Source organism: Carcharhinus amblyrhynchos, chromosome 22 (assembly GCF_965287045.1).
Source record: "Carcharhinus amblyrhynchos chromosome 22, sCarAmb.v2.hapA, whole genome shotgun sequence".
Taxonomy (NCBI): domain Eukaryota; kingdom Metazoa; phylum Chordata; class Chondrichthyes; order Carcharhiniformes; family Carcharhinidae; genus Carcharhinus; species Carcharhinus amblyrhynchos.
Window position 1 is genome coordinate 46,700,018 of NC_137345.1, and position 17,044 is coordinate 46,717,061.

General features: G+C 41.9%; 1 protein-coding gene across 4 annotated transcripts in view; it reads left to right on the plus strand.

Annotated features, from left to right (window-relative positions):
• Positions 1-12,655, plus strand: part of LOC145357117 (zinc finger protein 76-like) — a 71,496-nt gene extending 58,841 nt beyond the window's left edge. For 3 of the 4 annotated variants that reach the window (XM_080210262.1, XM_080210265.1, XM_080210264.1), the window contains exons 10-15: positions 246-425; positions 2,030-2,266; positions 3,930-4,081; positions 4,903-5,067; positions 7,484-7,618; positions 12,048-12,655. In XM_080210262.1, coding sequence (XP_080066388.1) covers positions 246-425; positions 2,030-2,266; positions 3,930-4,081; positions 4,903-5,067; positions 7,484-7,618; positions 12,048-12,152 — 974 coding nt within the window. In that variant the 3' untranslated portion in view covers positions 12,153-12,655. Of the gene's footprint in view, positions 1-245; positions 426-2,029; positions 2,267-3,929; positions 4,082-4,902; positions 5,068-7,483; positions 7,623-12,047 lie in introns of all 4 variants that reach the window. The other variant, XM_080210266.1, reaches the window with a different exon arrangement.
• The last annotated feature ends 4,389 nt before the right edge of the window (positions 12,656-17,044 follow it).

The following is a 17,044-nucleotide window of genomic DNA, read 5'->3' on the forward strand; positions in this document are numbered from 1 at the left end:
TCTGCATTGCTACTCTGAAGTCATTGAGGCAAACTGCGAATATCATTGTCCCAATTAAGATTAACAGAAATCAAACATGGGACTGTGTATGATTCTGTACCATAATATACTGTACATTTACTCACTGAGATTTGGGATACCCCGAGTAAATCACTGAGAAAAATGCTGGGAAGATAATTTGCAGTAAGTTAAAAAACTCAGGCTCGAGTTATTCTTCAGGTCACATTCTATCTGCTTCTCTACAGGTGAGAGGCCATTCAAGTGTCCGTTTGAGGGCTGTGGCCGATCCTTTACCACTTCAAATATCCGTAAAGTTCACATCAGAACGCATACAGGAGAGAGACCATATATCTGCTGTGAGCCAGGTTGTGGTCGAGGGTTTGCCAGTGCTACTAACTACAAGAACCACATGAGAATTCACACAGGTAAATCGCAATGTTGAACATAAAAAACTAAAGCAAAAGTAATTTATAGAACTATAATGCTAATGGAGCATATGACAAATTTGGTTGAGTGAATAGTTGTATAGTTTCACATGGGATTGTATTTATGAGTAAACTAGTATAATCAAGAGTCTAATTGTAATGTGCAACAGGGCACAATCATATTGATGGATTTTTATGGGAAATTCCTCTGCTATTGAATGGATCAGCATCTTTGCTAGAACAAGTCACAGGGGAATTTCATTACCATACCAACATGTGCTGCACAGTACAATTTCATTGTATTTTGGAAGCTTTTGTGGCATGTTTGCATCCGTGCTTGTTTCAAATGAAAAGGCTGAGCATTTTGATTCAGGCTGTACATAGTTCTGAAAACCTGATGTTTAACAAAGAATTTAAGGAATGCTTTTTGATTTTGTGATTCAGCGTTTATTGTGCAATATCGAGAAAATGTTGATCACCATCTAGGGATTTAAATGTTAGCTGATCTGATTAAAAGCATGGAAATACAGTATAAAATTTGTTAGTTGATACTGTTTTAAAATATGATTACATTTTAATCCAGTTGAAGTTCTTTGAACCATCAGAAGCTCCTTTAATTCATCATTCCACTTTGGAGCAAATAGCTGTTTTGAGCAAACACTGTACTGTACGGAGGCACAGTGGTTAGCACTGCTGCCTCACAGTGCCAGGGACCTGGGTTCGATTCCCGGCTTGGGTCACTGTCTGTGTAGAGTTTGCACGTCCTCCCCAGGTCTGTGTGGGTTTCCTCCAGGTGCTCCAGTTTCCTCCCACATTCTGAAAGACGTGCTGATTAGATGCATTGACCCGAACAGGCGCTGGAGTGTGGTGACTAGGGAATTTCACAGAAACTTCATTACAATGTTAATGTAAGCCTTACTTGTGACTAATAATTAAACTTTACTTTTATTTTACCGTCAGGACTCTGCTGGTTGAGTCTATATGTCCTCTCCGATTCTGCTTTAGAGTCAGAAACAAATTGCTAGTATTTGTTCGTTGATAAAGGCACTCATTGCACAAAGTATTAGAAGTTGACTTTAGCGAAGTCACCATCTGGTGGAACACCAGCACAGAAGATGCTGAGTTCAGTCCTGAGTGTGCGCTGAGTTAATGGATCTCAAAGGTACAAATTGGGTCAGTAATTGGAGTTTGGCTAGGGCAGTTTGGAAGAATCAGGGAGTGTTCCACGCTCCAGCTGCTATTGAGAAATCCCCGCTGGAAGGGGTAAGATGCTCATGTTTCAGCTCCGAGCACCCTGTGGGTGTGCAACAGAACAACAGCCCGCATCCCCACGAGAGAAGCACAGGGTGGAAAAAAAGGTGAGTCTAGTCTAGAGGGGATTGGAATTGAACATGGAAGAACTTTTTTCAAAATCAGGCTAAGCTCTGCCATTCATTTTTGTTCTTCAACTTTAGTGAGCCCAAGTGATTTCTAAGTAATTTGAAGCAGCACAGTTTGTAACAATAGAATATGTTAATTGCTAAAAAGACAAGAAATAAAGTTTCTTGTGTTTTGATTCTGGATGGAAAGGTCAGATCTTTCTGATTGACTTTACTCACCCTCAGGAGAGAAGCCCTATGTTTGTACAGTACCAGGCTGTGGGAAGCGTTTCACAGAATACTCCAGCCTGTACAAGCACCATGTGGTCCACACACATTCCAAGCCATATAACTGCAACCACTGTGGAAAAACGTATCGGCAGACTTCCACATTAGCTACACATAAACGCACTGCACATGGTGACATGGAAGCAACAGAGGAGAGTGAACAGGCTTTGTTCGAACAGCAACAACACCAACAAGGTAATTGCCGTCTGTATAATCAATGTGGTCTCAATAATTTTTCGATGTAAGAAACCTCACCGTGAAGAGTAATAACAATTGAAGAGATCCATTAATTTGGAGCATTTAACCTCTTGGAAAATCACTGGTCAGATCTTAGCCTCGTTCTTGCGGACAATAAGAGTATTCACAGTTGTTGTGGTTACTGGAGACTCTTATAGTTGTCTCTATGAAAGGATTTCCAATGTTAGAAGTGCTACACCTTGCCTGCTGTATAAAACCCACTGTTCTCAAGTGAAGTATTGAAGGAAATAAACTGCGGGTTGGCTGTAGTTTCTTTGAACTAGACATAATGGGGGAAACAAATGGTCAGACGCAAAATTTAGGTAGGGTTATAATTAGGTTAGATGTTAGAAGGTTTTTCTTTAAGCAAAGGTTTTTTTTGACACCTGGAACACATTATTTGTTTGTGTGTGGATTTCCTGCAACAGTTCAAAAAACAGCTGGACAGTTTTCCAGCTGTGGCCAATGTTGTGGCAGGGACTTTCCAGATTTGCTGTTTTGAATTGGCCTAGGGTTTTTGAAATTTTTTTGCTTCACCCAAGAGATTTCTTAGCTGCTGGTGGGAGGGATTTCTGAGTGATTAGGTGTTTCGTGCTATCATTTATTGTTTGGGACAGGTTTGTTGTTCAGCATTTTGTTTGCACGTTGCAGTGATCAGAAGAAAGTGAGTGGGTGATAGGCAGAGTTAAAGTCATCGGGGAGATTCAGAACATTGTAGGAGAGTGAGGCATGTGAGACAAAAGGCAGTTAATGGAGGGGAAAAAGAGATGGTTATGCCAATAAAATGAGCAATTCCTAAAGATTGGACAAGGAGAGGATTCAATGAAAGCAATGCAGCAGGAGACCTGCCAAATGTTAAATGGCTAAAAGCAAAATGCTGTGGAAGCTGAACCAAAAACAGAAAATGCTGCAAAGTCTCAGCAGGTCTGACAGCATCTGTGGGGGGAGAAAGAGTCAACATTTCAAGTCTGGATGACCCTTTGTCAGAGCTCAACAAAGGATCGTCCAGACTCAAAACGTTAGCTCTATTCTCTTTCCACAGCTGCTGTCAGATGTTAAATAGATCCAAGCCAAATGGTGAAGTTGAAACTGAATGCAATCCTTTTCTTGATAATAGGCTTATTCATAGAGTGCAGCATTATAGAACTAAATTAAACAGAAACACGGGATGATTGCCCCTGGGGAGGCACTGTAATTAAAACAGGGCAGTGGGTGGTTATACACTTGAGTTCAATTGATTATAAACTCAACTCTTTTTGAGAGTTACTAACAAAAGACAAAAGAATCTCAACCTTTGGCCTTACGTTTATGCATTGTAATTTAAAATTTATTATGGCTGCTGCATAATTTCACAGTTACTGCCCCATGAGTTGTGCCTGCCACAGTCTCGGCTCCTGATGCAGTCCCCCCTTGAGATGGATGGCATTAGGTTGAAGTTACATGTCCATCCACTTGGGTTCAACTCGTATCTAATGGTTATGAATGGAAACTGTGCACTGGAATTAAATGAAAAATCTAAATTGCCATCTTATAGTTGCCAATTTTAACAGCAGCTTTACATTTTCTGAATATCTTTTCAACTTGTCTTTAGTTTAATCCCGTATATTTCGTTCATTCTTAGCGACAGTCATTGACCCTGCTTTGAAACGGCCGCGCATTACATACCTCTCTGGGGTAGAAGGTGATGGTGGAATTCCTACTCAGGTTACCATGGTAACCCAAGATGGGCTGGGATCTCAGGTCGCCCTTATATCACAGGATGGTACTCAGCAGGTATGAATGAACCTTAAGTGGTTCAGCTACATGGTGGTTTATTCTCTTATGGAACTGTATGTGCAAGAATATAAAAAGTCCTTTAAAGAGAGCTGTGGGGAATGGATAAGGGAATCTCCTGAGATGCTGCTGCAGACAACAAGCATGGACACGATAGCTAAAGACTGGTGAGTGTCTGGAATGACCTGCCAGAGGCAATAGTAGAGGCAGTATAATTTTGCCTTTTACATGAAGATACACAGTCCAAAGATGTGCGAGTTAGGTTGATTGGCCAGGGGAAAAATTGACCCTCGTGTCGGGGGTTAGCAGGCTAAATATGTGGCATTATGGGCATGGAGTCTGGGTGGGATTGTGGTCGGTGCAGACTCGATGGGCTGAATGGCCTGTTTCTGCATTGTAGGAATTCTATGATGGCTAAGATGGGTTTAGAGGGAAAAGGGCCAAATGCAGGCATTTGGGACTGGCTTAAGGGTAAAAACTGGGCAGCATGGACAAGTTGGGCCAAAGGGCCTGTTTCCATGCTGTAAATCTCTATGGCTCCATGGCCTCTATGAATGAGGGTTATTAAATTGTTGCAATACTGAATGAATGAATAAATTTAAAAGCGTGTTTTTTTGTTGAGGTGAGAAATAGATTGTTTCACTGTGCCACTGAATTTGGAACCTTTTTTCCACATGTTCTGATAACAGATTACATACTGACTAACCATTTACAATATTTGGTGGACCCAGAATGGAAGCTTTTTTGTAAGTTTACAACGTTTATTATTACTTCACAGCAATAACTTTTAAATTTCCCTAAAATGATTTTATCGATCACAGGTTAGCCTATCGCATGAGGACTTGCAGGCCCTGGGAACGGCTATTACCATGGTAACTCAGGATGGTACCACGATCGCTGTACCCGCACACGAAGGTGACCTGACAGGGTCACCAGGCGCTCATACAGTTACCATGGTGACAGCAGATGGTACAGAAGGACAGCAGGTATGCCGTAACTTGCATCATTACTGTTATTAACTGAGAATGCAGATCAGCAATAATGTTGAAAATATGTATTGCAATTAACTGGTCATCCAGCTAATCAGTTTTATCTTTAAAGGAAAACATTCCAAGCTTTTATGGAAAGCAGTATGTAAAGAGTGAATTTCACAGACGTGAATCTTAGTGGGGTGGCGCAGTGGTTAGCACTGCTGCCTCACAGCACCAGAGGCCCGGGTTCAATTCTGGCCTTGGGTCACTGTCTATGTGGAGTTTGTACATTCGCCCTGTGTCTGTGTGGGTTTCCTCCCACAATCCAAAGATGTGCAGGTTAGGTGGATAGGCCATGCTGAATTGCCCCTTAGTGTCATAAGATGTGTCAGTTAGGGGGATTAACAGGGCAGCTACGTAGGGTTACAGGGATAGGGCCTAGGTGGGATTATCATTGGTCGATGCAGGCTCAGTGGGCCGAATGGCCTCTTTCTGCACTGTAGGGATTCTAGTAAGAGCTTAAGATTCCAGTATCAAATGCAAAACATTTACAAATGAATGTAGTCGACTTATTTGATGTTCAATAGAAGATACCTGAAATTTCCAAGGAATTAAGCAATTGGTGGGTTAGCTGCTCATTCACCTGAGCAAATTAGGTCTGAAGCCACCTAAGCTATTGAGCTGAAAGACCGTGCAGTGAGTCTGGGGTAGCTTAGCCCAGTCTTCGGTTCACAACACAAAAGTGACCCCAGTTCAGTTGTAAATGGACACAACAAAAACCAGAAAATACTGGAAAATCTCAACAAATCTGACAGCATCTCTGGAGAGAATAGAGCCAATGGATCCGATTTTTGCCATCATTTTGCGCCCATTTTCAACTTGGTAAAGTCAGGCATGAAGCGAGTAGTATGACCCACTCCTGCCTCAGCTCTGATTCCCCCCCCCCGCCCCCCCCCCCCCCCCTTTACCAAGGCCCAAAAATGGCTACGATCGGGACCATGCCTGAAATAGATGCGACGGCCAATTAAATGCATTTGCATGCGTTTAAATTAACGTGATGGGCTGGATGCCCAACCTTACCGGCACTTCCCCTTTACTAGCACACTGGCCCATCTGAAATTGGCACGAAACAGAAATGTGCCATTTAAGTCCAATTCAGGCCTCCATCAGTGAGGGTTAGTGAGGAAGTAAGTGCCAAACGAACGACGGCTCTCTGCTTAAGAACGGTGGTGGAGCGGAAGGGCGGGGGTGCAGTGCCTGCTGCCACTTTGCCTGTAAGAAGTCTCACAACACCAGGTTAGAGTCCAACCGGTTTATCTGATAGTAATCGCACAAGCTTTCGGAAACGGTGTTCCTTCGTCAGGTATGTGGAAGGCTCTCTCACCTTCCACACACCTGATGAAGGAACACCGTTTCTGAAAGCTTGTGGGTTTACTATCAAATAAACCTGTTGGACTCTAACCTGGTGTTGTGAGACTTACTGTGTTTACTCCAGTCCAACGTCGGCATCTCTACATCATGACTTTGCCTGTGATCAGTGGGTGGGGGGGGGAGGGGTTTGCTGCCACTCTATCTGAGATTGGGGAAGGAGGGTGTCTGTTGACAGTCTGCTTGAGATTGGTGGTAGGGGGGGGGAGCATTATCCGGCCTGGGAGCAATATGGCAGAGGAACAGCATTCTATCATTTTTTTCCTGCACATGCGTAGTTGAGGACTCCGATTAGAGCTGCAGGATTTGGGTGTTTTAAGCCCTGCTCACAGGCTTGTGCAGCGGGATTCGGAATCGCTGACATTTTTTCAGGCAGAGTGCATATGAGGGAGCCTGAGAACGGGTCTAAAAGTTGGATCTGAAACGCTCCCAGTTTCAAATCCACCCAGCCCTTTGTATCAAAATGGTAAAATAGGGCCCAATGTTTTGAGTCTGGGTGACCCTTTGTCAGACGGTAAATGGGCAGTTTTACTCTGAGATTATAGGATGCCTGGAATCAAAGAGAAAATGGCAGAACCACCATGCTAGGGCAGCACAGTAGTAACTTAACTTGTATCTGACATAAGAACAACAGTGGGTCATTTTGATGGTGAGCACTTGAGCAGGTGGGTCTTTATTGTATCAACTCCAAAGATTGGGAGTCAGCAGCTAATTTAAAGGTTGAAGTGGTGCCTTTACTGCTCTGCTCAAATACACCTCCTATCGGGCTCTGATAGTCTTCATAGAGATACTCATGGCCTGGAATGTATCGATCAATCAAAGGCCATTAGCCAAAAGAATCTGTTCTTTCTGCATGTGTGAGCAGCATGTTTATGAGAGGTTTTTTGGTTTTATATTCTTGTACAAGCAGTCTCCTTAAAATGGAATGAAATAAATAGATTACTGAAGTTTATACATTGGACAGGCTTTACTCACCTTCGTTTGTGAACCTTTTTTTTGCCAGGTTGCTATAGTAACATCAGATGGGATGGTAACTGGGGATTCAGCTCTCGCAGCTCTACATGCAGCTGAAGTGGTGCAGCACCATCAGCAAGTTGCATTAGTAGCGACTGCTAATGGCACACAGATAGCAGTACAGGTGGGTAAGTGTGATGTAACTTCAAACTGAATATGTTTCTATATCTAAGGCTGCAATGCCATGTAAACTCCACTGTTTGGAGACCATGTATGATTAACACTGCTGTAGTATCTCCCTAAATTTTCTTTTATCTCCTGATGGAGATGAATATACTCAAGTCAGCAGGATTCATTCTCTGCTTAACCTAGCTTTTCACATCTTGGAGAAAAGATTCTTCCTTAGACCGCAAGGAAAATTGAACCAGAAAACAAATAAACCTTAATTGACTTTTTCACAGAGGATATCTTCTTGGTTACAGCAGAACCAGGAACATAATCTTCCTCAGAGTTATTGTAATTTGATTAACAGAATAAATTAAACTACGACATGGAGTACAATTTATGATGATATTAGCATGCTTCATGAGAATTGGTTCACCGTAAACTGTTGGATAACGGTTGATAAATGCCTAATCTGTTTGCTGCTGTGGCACATCTACACAAAAAGGTTCTAGGGAGAAACCAGTTCTCACCTTTCTTATCTATTATATTTGATAGTGTACTGAGTGTCTGACTGAGATTAAGGCTTGGCAGTCTGACCCTATTCAGGATGTTGTTGGTGGCTGTAAGCCAGATTAATGGGGGTCTTTTTTTTAATTTGATTATTGTCACATGTATTATCACACAGTGAAAAGTATTGTTTCTTGCACGCTATATAGATAAAACACACCATTCATAAAGAAGGAACAAGAGAGTGCAGAATATGGCATTACAGACATAGCTAGGATGTAGAAAAAGATCAACTTAATGCAAGATAAGTCCATTCAAAAGTCCAACAGCAGCAGGGAAGAAGCTATTCTTGAGTCAGTTGGTATGTGATTTTTTTCCTGATGGAGGAAGGTGGAAGAGAGAATGTCCGGGGTGCGTGGGGTCCTTATTTATGCTGGCTGCTTTGCAGAGGCAGCGGGAAGTGTAGACAGAGTCAATCTCATTAATAGCATTGCATCATTCATTTCCTGTGACAGTGATACAATTTTCTACACCTTGTCAGTAAGCAAGTGCTGCACAGAAATCGGGGAAAAGACAGAGAACTAATATTAGCAGCGATGAGTGACAATCAGTGCAAAGTGAGAACTAACTATTAGGCTTTCTGCCAAGATGCTTTTGGGCTGCTTTGGTATCTGATCACAGACTAATTGCTGCATCATCTACTGGACCGGTGCTACCTTTTGCAAGCCTGACTCTGCAATGCACATAGCTGTGCTCCCATTTGACAGGCTTTAATTAAATTAACTATGTGACAGCATAAACACACCAAACACATTTAAATCAAATTAGATTTGTTTATGACGTGCTCCTCTGTAAGCCTTTCCCAAGTCCTCGGGTTGTCATTGCACTAGAGGTATACTGCCAGCCCAAAGGAATGTGGAACTGTGCAAAGCCAGGTCACCATTTGACTGAGTTAAACTTGTCATTTTATATCTAAGTGGAAATGTGAAACTAAATCTTTAGACACCAGAGGATGTAAAATGTTCTCAGGGTATCATTATATTGAAGCCACCATTCTGAGACAGGTGTATGTAGAATGAGATCCTCAGTCGGAGCAGATTACGAAACCTCTAACTGTGCACTTTATTGAATTTAGCAAGCCTGGGGATTTCCACAGTGAATATTGGCTTAGGAGCAATGTTACAGCACAAGATGTGCGTGTTAGGTTGATTGGCCATGATAAATTGATCCTAATGTCACGGGGATTAGCTGGATATATATCAGGGGTTAGAAGAATAGGGTGGGATTGTGGCCGATGCAGACTCAATGGGCCGAATGGCCATCTCCAACTCTGTGGGGATTGTGTGATGCTCCTTTTTGTGATTTTGTTTCTCTTGCTTTGGTGCACTCCAAGTTCAAGCCATCAGCCTAACTCCTGATTTACCGCCTCTTACGCATCAGTGCACATATGAACCTGCTTTATAATGTGCCCAAAACAACAGCTTAACTGGTCCTGAAGAGGCTGACGAGCGCTAAAGTAAAAAACAATATGAGAGCAAAGAACTAAATCCAAATATTGTTTGATCCTGGAATTACGAACTGGGTACTCCGACAAAAAATATTACTTTTGCAATAACAGTTCACAGATCACGTCTACACTTTTCCTGCAGCCCAAGTACTTGCTGCTATTTTTTTAAAGCATTCTTCAATCTGTATTTACAATTAATTATACAGCAGCTGGTTGTGATCATGTGTGGTCAGATTAGTGTGTTAAAGCAATGAAAATGGAAATATTGGAGCAATTGTTTGAGTAGATTCAGGTGTTCACTCCAGTTAGGGTAATTGGAGGTTTAATGTAATCCCTCTCGATTCATGTGAAGGAGCCGCTCACCGGGATCAGTATGTTCCTTAACCCCATGGAAGCTGTCCTTGATAGATGTGGTGATTATTAATTGGAAACGTGCCCATTGCCTTTCTAAGTAATGTAATCCATTACTAATTAAAGATTAAATTAGAGAGAATCTTGGCTGTCTACATTCTGATGACTGATGGCCATGATGTGGAGATGCCGGCGTTGGACTGAGGTAAACACAGTAAGAAGTCTCACAACATCAGGTTAAAGTCCAACAGCTTTATTTGTAGCAAATGCCACTAGCTTTTGGAACTGGCTGTTCCTTCATCAGTGAGAACTCCCACCACCTGACGAAGGAACAGCCAGTTCTGAAAGCTAATGGCGTTTGTTACAAATAAACCTGTTGGACTTTAACCTGGTGTTGTGAGACTTCTTACTGATAGCCACACAGGCTTTACAAATTGCTGTGGTTGATTCTATATTAACTATGGCAATTAATCACGGGTGGTAACGATGAACCTTGTCAGTGAAAATTGCTGCCTCATACCCCGGAGCGAGTTTCCTGCGTGATACCTAAATTGGAAAGGGAGGATTTCTGTAACAGGCTTTTAAAAGAGAACACTGATTTTGGTTTATTGATCGGATTGATTGGAGTAGGTGATCTTTTTTAAAGAAAACATCGCTCATCTTTTTACAGCTGCCAAATCTACTGCATGGCCTTAAATCCAAAAGTTTCAACAATTGAACACAAGGTCATTATTTTTAAGTCAAGGTCGATCTCACGCCAGAATAGTGGAAGTACATAACAGTGGGTGTGAGATTTAACGGGCTACAAGCAGGAGAGGTATGTGAGATATTGCTGAAAGAAAGTGACAGTAAAGCTTTTCGTCTTGCACTCATCAGAACAGATACGCAAGGATCCTGTTAGTGGATTCTACACAGGCTACTGGAAGGTAAGGTATCCAGAAAAAGATGAAGCTGCCTGTTTTACATTGCTATTATGCAGTAGCAACACGAGTGATATTTTCCACTAACAGGATGTTGCCATCAAGTCAAAAAGATGTTCTGCCCTTCAGACAAAGGAGTAATGTAGTATAGAAGTTTCAGTGTCAGTGTGATGCCAGGTATCTAAGCCATACATCCTAACAACTAGGATGGATTCTATAGGATGTCCCTTTGGCTGTTTGCAACAGGTAAAGTACTGACTATATTCAACCAACCTGTACGTGCAAAACTCAATACATACTGTGCAGCATTTGATCTGATTCCATGTTTGGGGAACACTTGCTAAACAATCCTAATTGGGTTGTTTGTACATAATCAGTCGGGATTATTTGTACGTGCTAGGAGCTGCATATATTCACATTCAGGGCCGTATTCTTTGCAGACTGAAGGAACATGTCCCCACATTTCACTTTTTTCAACTAAACAAATGCTAGGGGGACAGCTATTACCTGTCTCGTTCCCTGTGGTACTGCCTTGACCAATCAGAGTCAACCTGCTTGGTTTGAATTTCAACAAAAGTTTGACAGCTAATTGTTCCCTGTTGTACTTTCCAATCTACAGTCAGAGTCCTCTTGCCAACAAATCGGCAGCCACTTCTCAAACAATATAAATTATTGTTCCCTTTAGATTTGGAATTCTTATGAATCTGACCTGATGAGTAGAAGATGGAAAACTTTGATAACGTGTTGCTTTTCGGCAATATTCAAGTTCTGTCATACCAAGCAGCTGTATGTGAGATTTGTGACTTGTATCTTTTCATCTGGTCAATCTTCATGAAGAACTTAACACTTGTGTGCTGCTTAATCATAACCACAGGATGTCACAAAGTGCTTCAAACCTCATGAACCACGTTTTAAGCGCAGTCATTGTTGTTTGTGCACAATAGGGTGCCTCAGACATTAAATGAGATCAGTGGCCAGCTGGCTGAGAGAAGAACATTTGACCAGGACAGATTGCCACAGTAGTGATGTTAAAGCTTCTCTTGATAAAGAACTTATACCCTTTAGAAAGATTAACCAACAGTGTAATGTTAAAATGATCAAGAACCCAATGCCTCACCACACCTGCTGACATTGTAAGTCCCTGTTGATGTTTGTCTCTTTAGTTGGAGGAACAGCAGACATTGGAGGAAGCTATTGGCATGGCAACGGCAGCAATTCAACATGAAGGACTGACACAGGACACAGTTATGACAGATAATGACCCATGAAAATGAAGATCAGGAAACAAGTGCCACATTCACGAGTGAATAAGCTGCAGTTTGCTACCGAGTACTGTCCAGTGAAATCCTGGGAACCAAACGTAAGCTACTCACAGACATTTTAAACGAGTCTATTCTCAGGACTAATAATTTACTGCGTGTATGTTGATTCAACTCAGGTGATTTTACACAATAAAGAAAGGGTTTTATGATGAAAAGGAGTTTTAGAGCTGCTGTACTGATTAATAGACTTGTGGATTTACTTGTACAGTATAAGATATAGTTTTATTGAAAATTTCCATAGTTTTGCTTTTTATTAAAGATGAAATGTTTACTGAAACTGGTGTAGGGTTGGCTTCTGTGCAGAGTTGGAACGAGCATCGAGCTGGTCATTTTAATGGCAATCAGTGACAAGGTTTCAGAATGTGTATGCTGCATTTTGAGGTCCAGTACTTGATGCTATATGAAGCTGTATATGTATATATGAAAATAAAATTTGAAAACTGCTTAAACCTTGGCCTTTGTAATTTTTTTTAAAACTTCATTCACACGGGTGTGGGTGTCACTGGCTGGGCCAGAATTTATTGCCCTTCATGAATTGCCTTTGAGAAGGTGGTGGTGAGCTCTTTGTGGAATCGTTTAGCTCTGTCTGTCACTTACTTCTTGTGCTGTTTGCACATGGTCCTGTGTTGTAGCTTCATCAGGTTGACACCCCATTTTTGGATATGCCCGGTGTTGCTCCTGGCATGCACTCCTCATTGAATCAGGATTGATCCTCTGGTTTGTGGCATTGGTAGACTGGGGATATGCCGGGCTACGAGGTTACAGATTGTGGTTGAGTACAATTCTGCTGCTGCTGTTGGCCCACAGTGCCTCATGGTTGCCCAGATTTAATTTATTTGTTAGTCACAAGTAAGGCTTGCAATTAACACTGCAATGAAGTTACTGTGAAAATCGCCACACTCTACTGCCTTTTTGGGCCAATGCACCTAACCAGCACATCTTTCAGACTGTGGGTGGAAACGGGAGCACCCGGAGGAAACCCATGCAGACACGGGGAGAACGTACAAACTCCACACAGTGCCCAAGCCGGGAATTGAACCTGGGTCCCTGGTGCTGTGAGGCAGCAGTGCCAACCATTGTGCCACCATGCTGCCCCCATTTGCTCGATCTGTTGGCAGTCTATCCCATTTAGCATGGCGATAGCTCCACACAACATAACAGAAGGCATCCTTAGTGTGAAGACAGGAATTCGTTTCCACAAGAACTGTGGTGTGGTCATTCCTACTGAGATTGTCAGGGACAGATGCATCTGCATGAGCAGGTTGGTGAGGATATGGTCAAGTATGTTTTTTCCTCTTGTTGGTTCTCTCACCACCTGGCAGAAACCCGGTCTAGCAGCTATGTTCTTGAGGACACAGGGCTAGCTTGGTCTGTTGTGGTGCTACTAAGCCACTTTATATAATGGACATTGAAGCCGTCCACAGAATACAGTCTTCACCCTTATCACTCTCAGTATTTCCCCCAGGTGATGTTCAACGTGGGAGTGGTGGTATGTGGCAGCAGCTTTACATGGTATTCAGCAGGTTTCCTTGCACATGTTTGACCTGATGCCATGAGAGTTCACGAGATCTCTCCCACCTGTATACCACTGTGCTGCCATCTCTGCTGGATCTGTCCTGCTGGTGGGACAGGACGAACCCAGGCATAGTAGTGTCTGAAACATTATTGTACGGTATGATTCTATGGGTATAACTGGACTTTAAGAGAGCTCTTCCAATTTTGGCACAAGTGCCCAGATGTTAGTGAGGAGGACTTAGTAGAATCGACATAGCTGAGTATGCTGTTGATCATTTTTGGTGCCAAGCTCAGTGCTGAATTGTCTGTCCTGTTTCTGTGGCTCTCTCGTCACCTTGGGCCAGACCAGGTAAGGACGGCAGATTTTCTTCCCTAAAGGAAATTAGTGAACAGATGGGTTTTTAACAACAATGGACAATGATTTCATGGTGGTCATTAGAATTTTAATTCTGGATCTTTATTAAATTCCACCATCTTGCCATGGTGGGATTCAAACCTGGGTCCCCAGAGCATTACCCTGGATATTTGGATTATTGGTCCAGCGACAGTACCACAATGCTACTGCCTCCCTCCTATAATTTGAGTTGCTGCCTAATTATTTATTATGGAGTATTTGATGTTGGGAAGGTTATAGGAAGGTTAATGTTGGTTCTGATCAAGCATCCAGTACTACAATCATATTTATTTTAAAAAATCAAGCCAGTTTTTCCTGCATGTGGTAATGTTACTCTTCGTAGTGTCAATTCTGGCAGTAATTAAAAGTTTGCGATCTTTGCATTGAATTAACTGCAGCCATACTGAATAATAGTGCCATGGAATTAGCAATTAAACCACCGACAGTAGATCTGCCTGAGATGAGTCTCCATTCCCTATAAGTTTCTATTTTCCATGATTGTTTTACATACTTAAAACGTGCAGGTGTATTAATCTCACATGTTAGTATGTCAATAGTTAGTCAAATGTCAATTTGTATCTACACAAACCAGTTGTTTATTTATGGATATAACCAGAGGAACTTGATAGAATATGTGTCTTTTTTCAGCAACGGATGAAAACACCAACAAGTGTGTTCAAGCCAAGGGAGCAAGAACTAATGCAGGTCAAATAGATATCCCAAACCATCCAAACGCTTCTGTGAAACATTCAGGCACTAGACAAGTCATCATTTACATGTATTCAGCAAGAAAATAATTTTTAGAAAAAATTGCATTGTGTGTGTGTGTTGGAACATTCTAGAAAATAGAAGTACAGAATGCAGGGTTATCGCCGGTTTCTTTTATGTTTTGGTTTAATTTGAAATCGTAATTAAATACTCTGCAGCAAGGGAAAAAGTTTCTGAACCGGCTTTCAAGATTATTGATTTGTCTTAATGGCCGTGAATAAAGGTTAAATAAATGATTCACCATCATTGCTGTACTTAGAATCATAGGATTCCTGCAATACAGAAGGAGGCCATTCAAGTTTGCACCAACAGTAATCTCACCAGGCCCTATCCTGTAACCCCACATATTTATCCTGCTACTTCCCCTGACACTAAGGGACAATTTAGCATGGCCAATGAACCTAACCTTCATATCTTTGGACTGTGGGATGAAACCGGAGCACCCAGAGGAAACCCACACAAACACAAGGAGAACATGCAAACACCACACAGACAGTGAACCAAGGGCGGAATCAAACCCAAGTCCCTGGTGCTATGAGGCAGCAGTGCTAACCACTATGCCACCAGGATTTGTTAACTGTTTAGCTTGATATATATTGAGGAGGAGAGATTGTAACTTTAAAACTACCAACTTTTGCATGGTGAGGCAGGAATGTAGTATCAAAATGGAAAATTCCTGGATTTGTACAGTTGTCCTTTTCTGAGGAAGGATGCCCTTGCTAGAAGGAGTGCAGTGAAGGTTTACCAGGCAGATTCCTGGAGTGACATGTCTGTCATATGAAGAGAGTCTAAGCCTCTTGTATGACAGACCTGCCATCCCAGGAATTGTATCCAGGAATCCCAGAATATAATGAGGATTATATTCCCATAAATTTAGAAGAAGGTGGGGGGGTGGTGGTGGAATCTCATAGAAACTTATAAGATTCTAATAGGGTAGATTCAGAAAGAATGTTCCTAATAGTGGGGAAGCCCAGAACTAGGGGGTCATAGTTTGATAAGGGGTAACCTTTTAGAACTGCGTTGAGGAGAAATTTCTTCGCCCAGAGGGTGGTGAATATTTAGAATTCACAACAGAAAGTAGTTGAGGCCAAAACATTTGATTTCAAGAACAAATTAGATATGGCTCTTAGGGCTCGAGATTTGGGGGAGATCAGGATATTGAATTCGATGATCAGCCATGATCAAAATGAGTGGTGGAGCAGCTCAAAGGGCGAATGGCCTACTCTTACTTCTAGTTTCTATGTCCCTATGAGCCATTCTGATGTCTTAATGTTGTGCAGAACATTGTCTCCTGATGCCTTGAGGTAAAGGATCGTGAGAGATTGAACAGAGTACGGTGATGAATAATAGTCCTCACATTTTCCAGCTGCAAGAGACTGAACTGTTTTATCTTTACTGAAGTGGTGAGTGTGACTTCACTCCTTTGTTTATCATTGCCTTTATTGGGTTATGTGAACTTTGGCTGGCTTTCCTTCATGCCAGTGGTATGTGCTCCTCTCGTGCTTCCTCTTCATTCTCATTCCCTGCTTTCTGAGATGTGATAAGGATTCTTTTTAAGAATGGTTAGCTGGTGAATAAAATGTAAATGAATTAACTGCAAAGATATTGATGTTTGTCTTCTGAGTTTGCAACATTGGATCGTTACATCAGTTCCAGAGTTTCTTTGTTTTGATGGAATATTGTTATTTTAAACTCTTGGTTTGTGCAGTGCAAACATGTGCGCAAACAATATTACAGGTACAAAAACATGGTGGGCATGGTAGCACCCAGAAGTCATGCGTATAAATTCTATTGTAGCAATTTGAAAATTGAATATATCTGACCATTTATGGATTAGCTTCTTGGTCTTTTTGGCTGAGATCAAGCGAGGTACAATGCCTCATCTTGGATCAAGTATGCCTTTTGTGGGGACCATGAATGGATTCATTTTGAATTTGACTTTTGGAGCAAGCAAAATTCAGGTGCACATGGTCCGCTCTGAGCATTGGCTTTGTTGGAGTAAACACTCAAAAGTTGTGGACTAGCACATGGATTCTCCGATGTTCTTTTTTAAACAATTAGTTCACTAATGCAGGGAAAGGAACCAGCTATCCCTACCTTGCCCGTAGATTACTTCAGGCCTACACTTCGTTGTTGACGTTTAATGCATTTTGATGCGGCT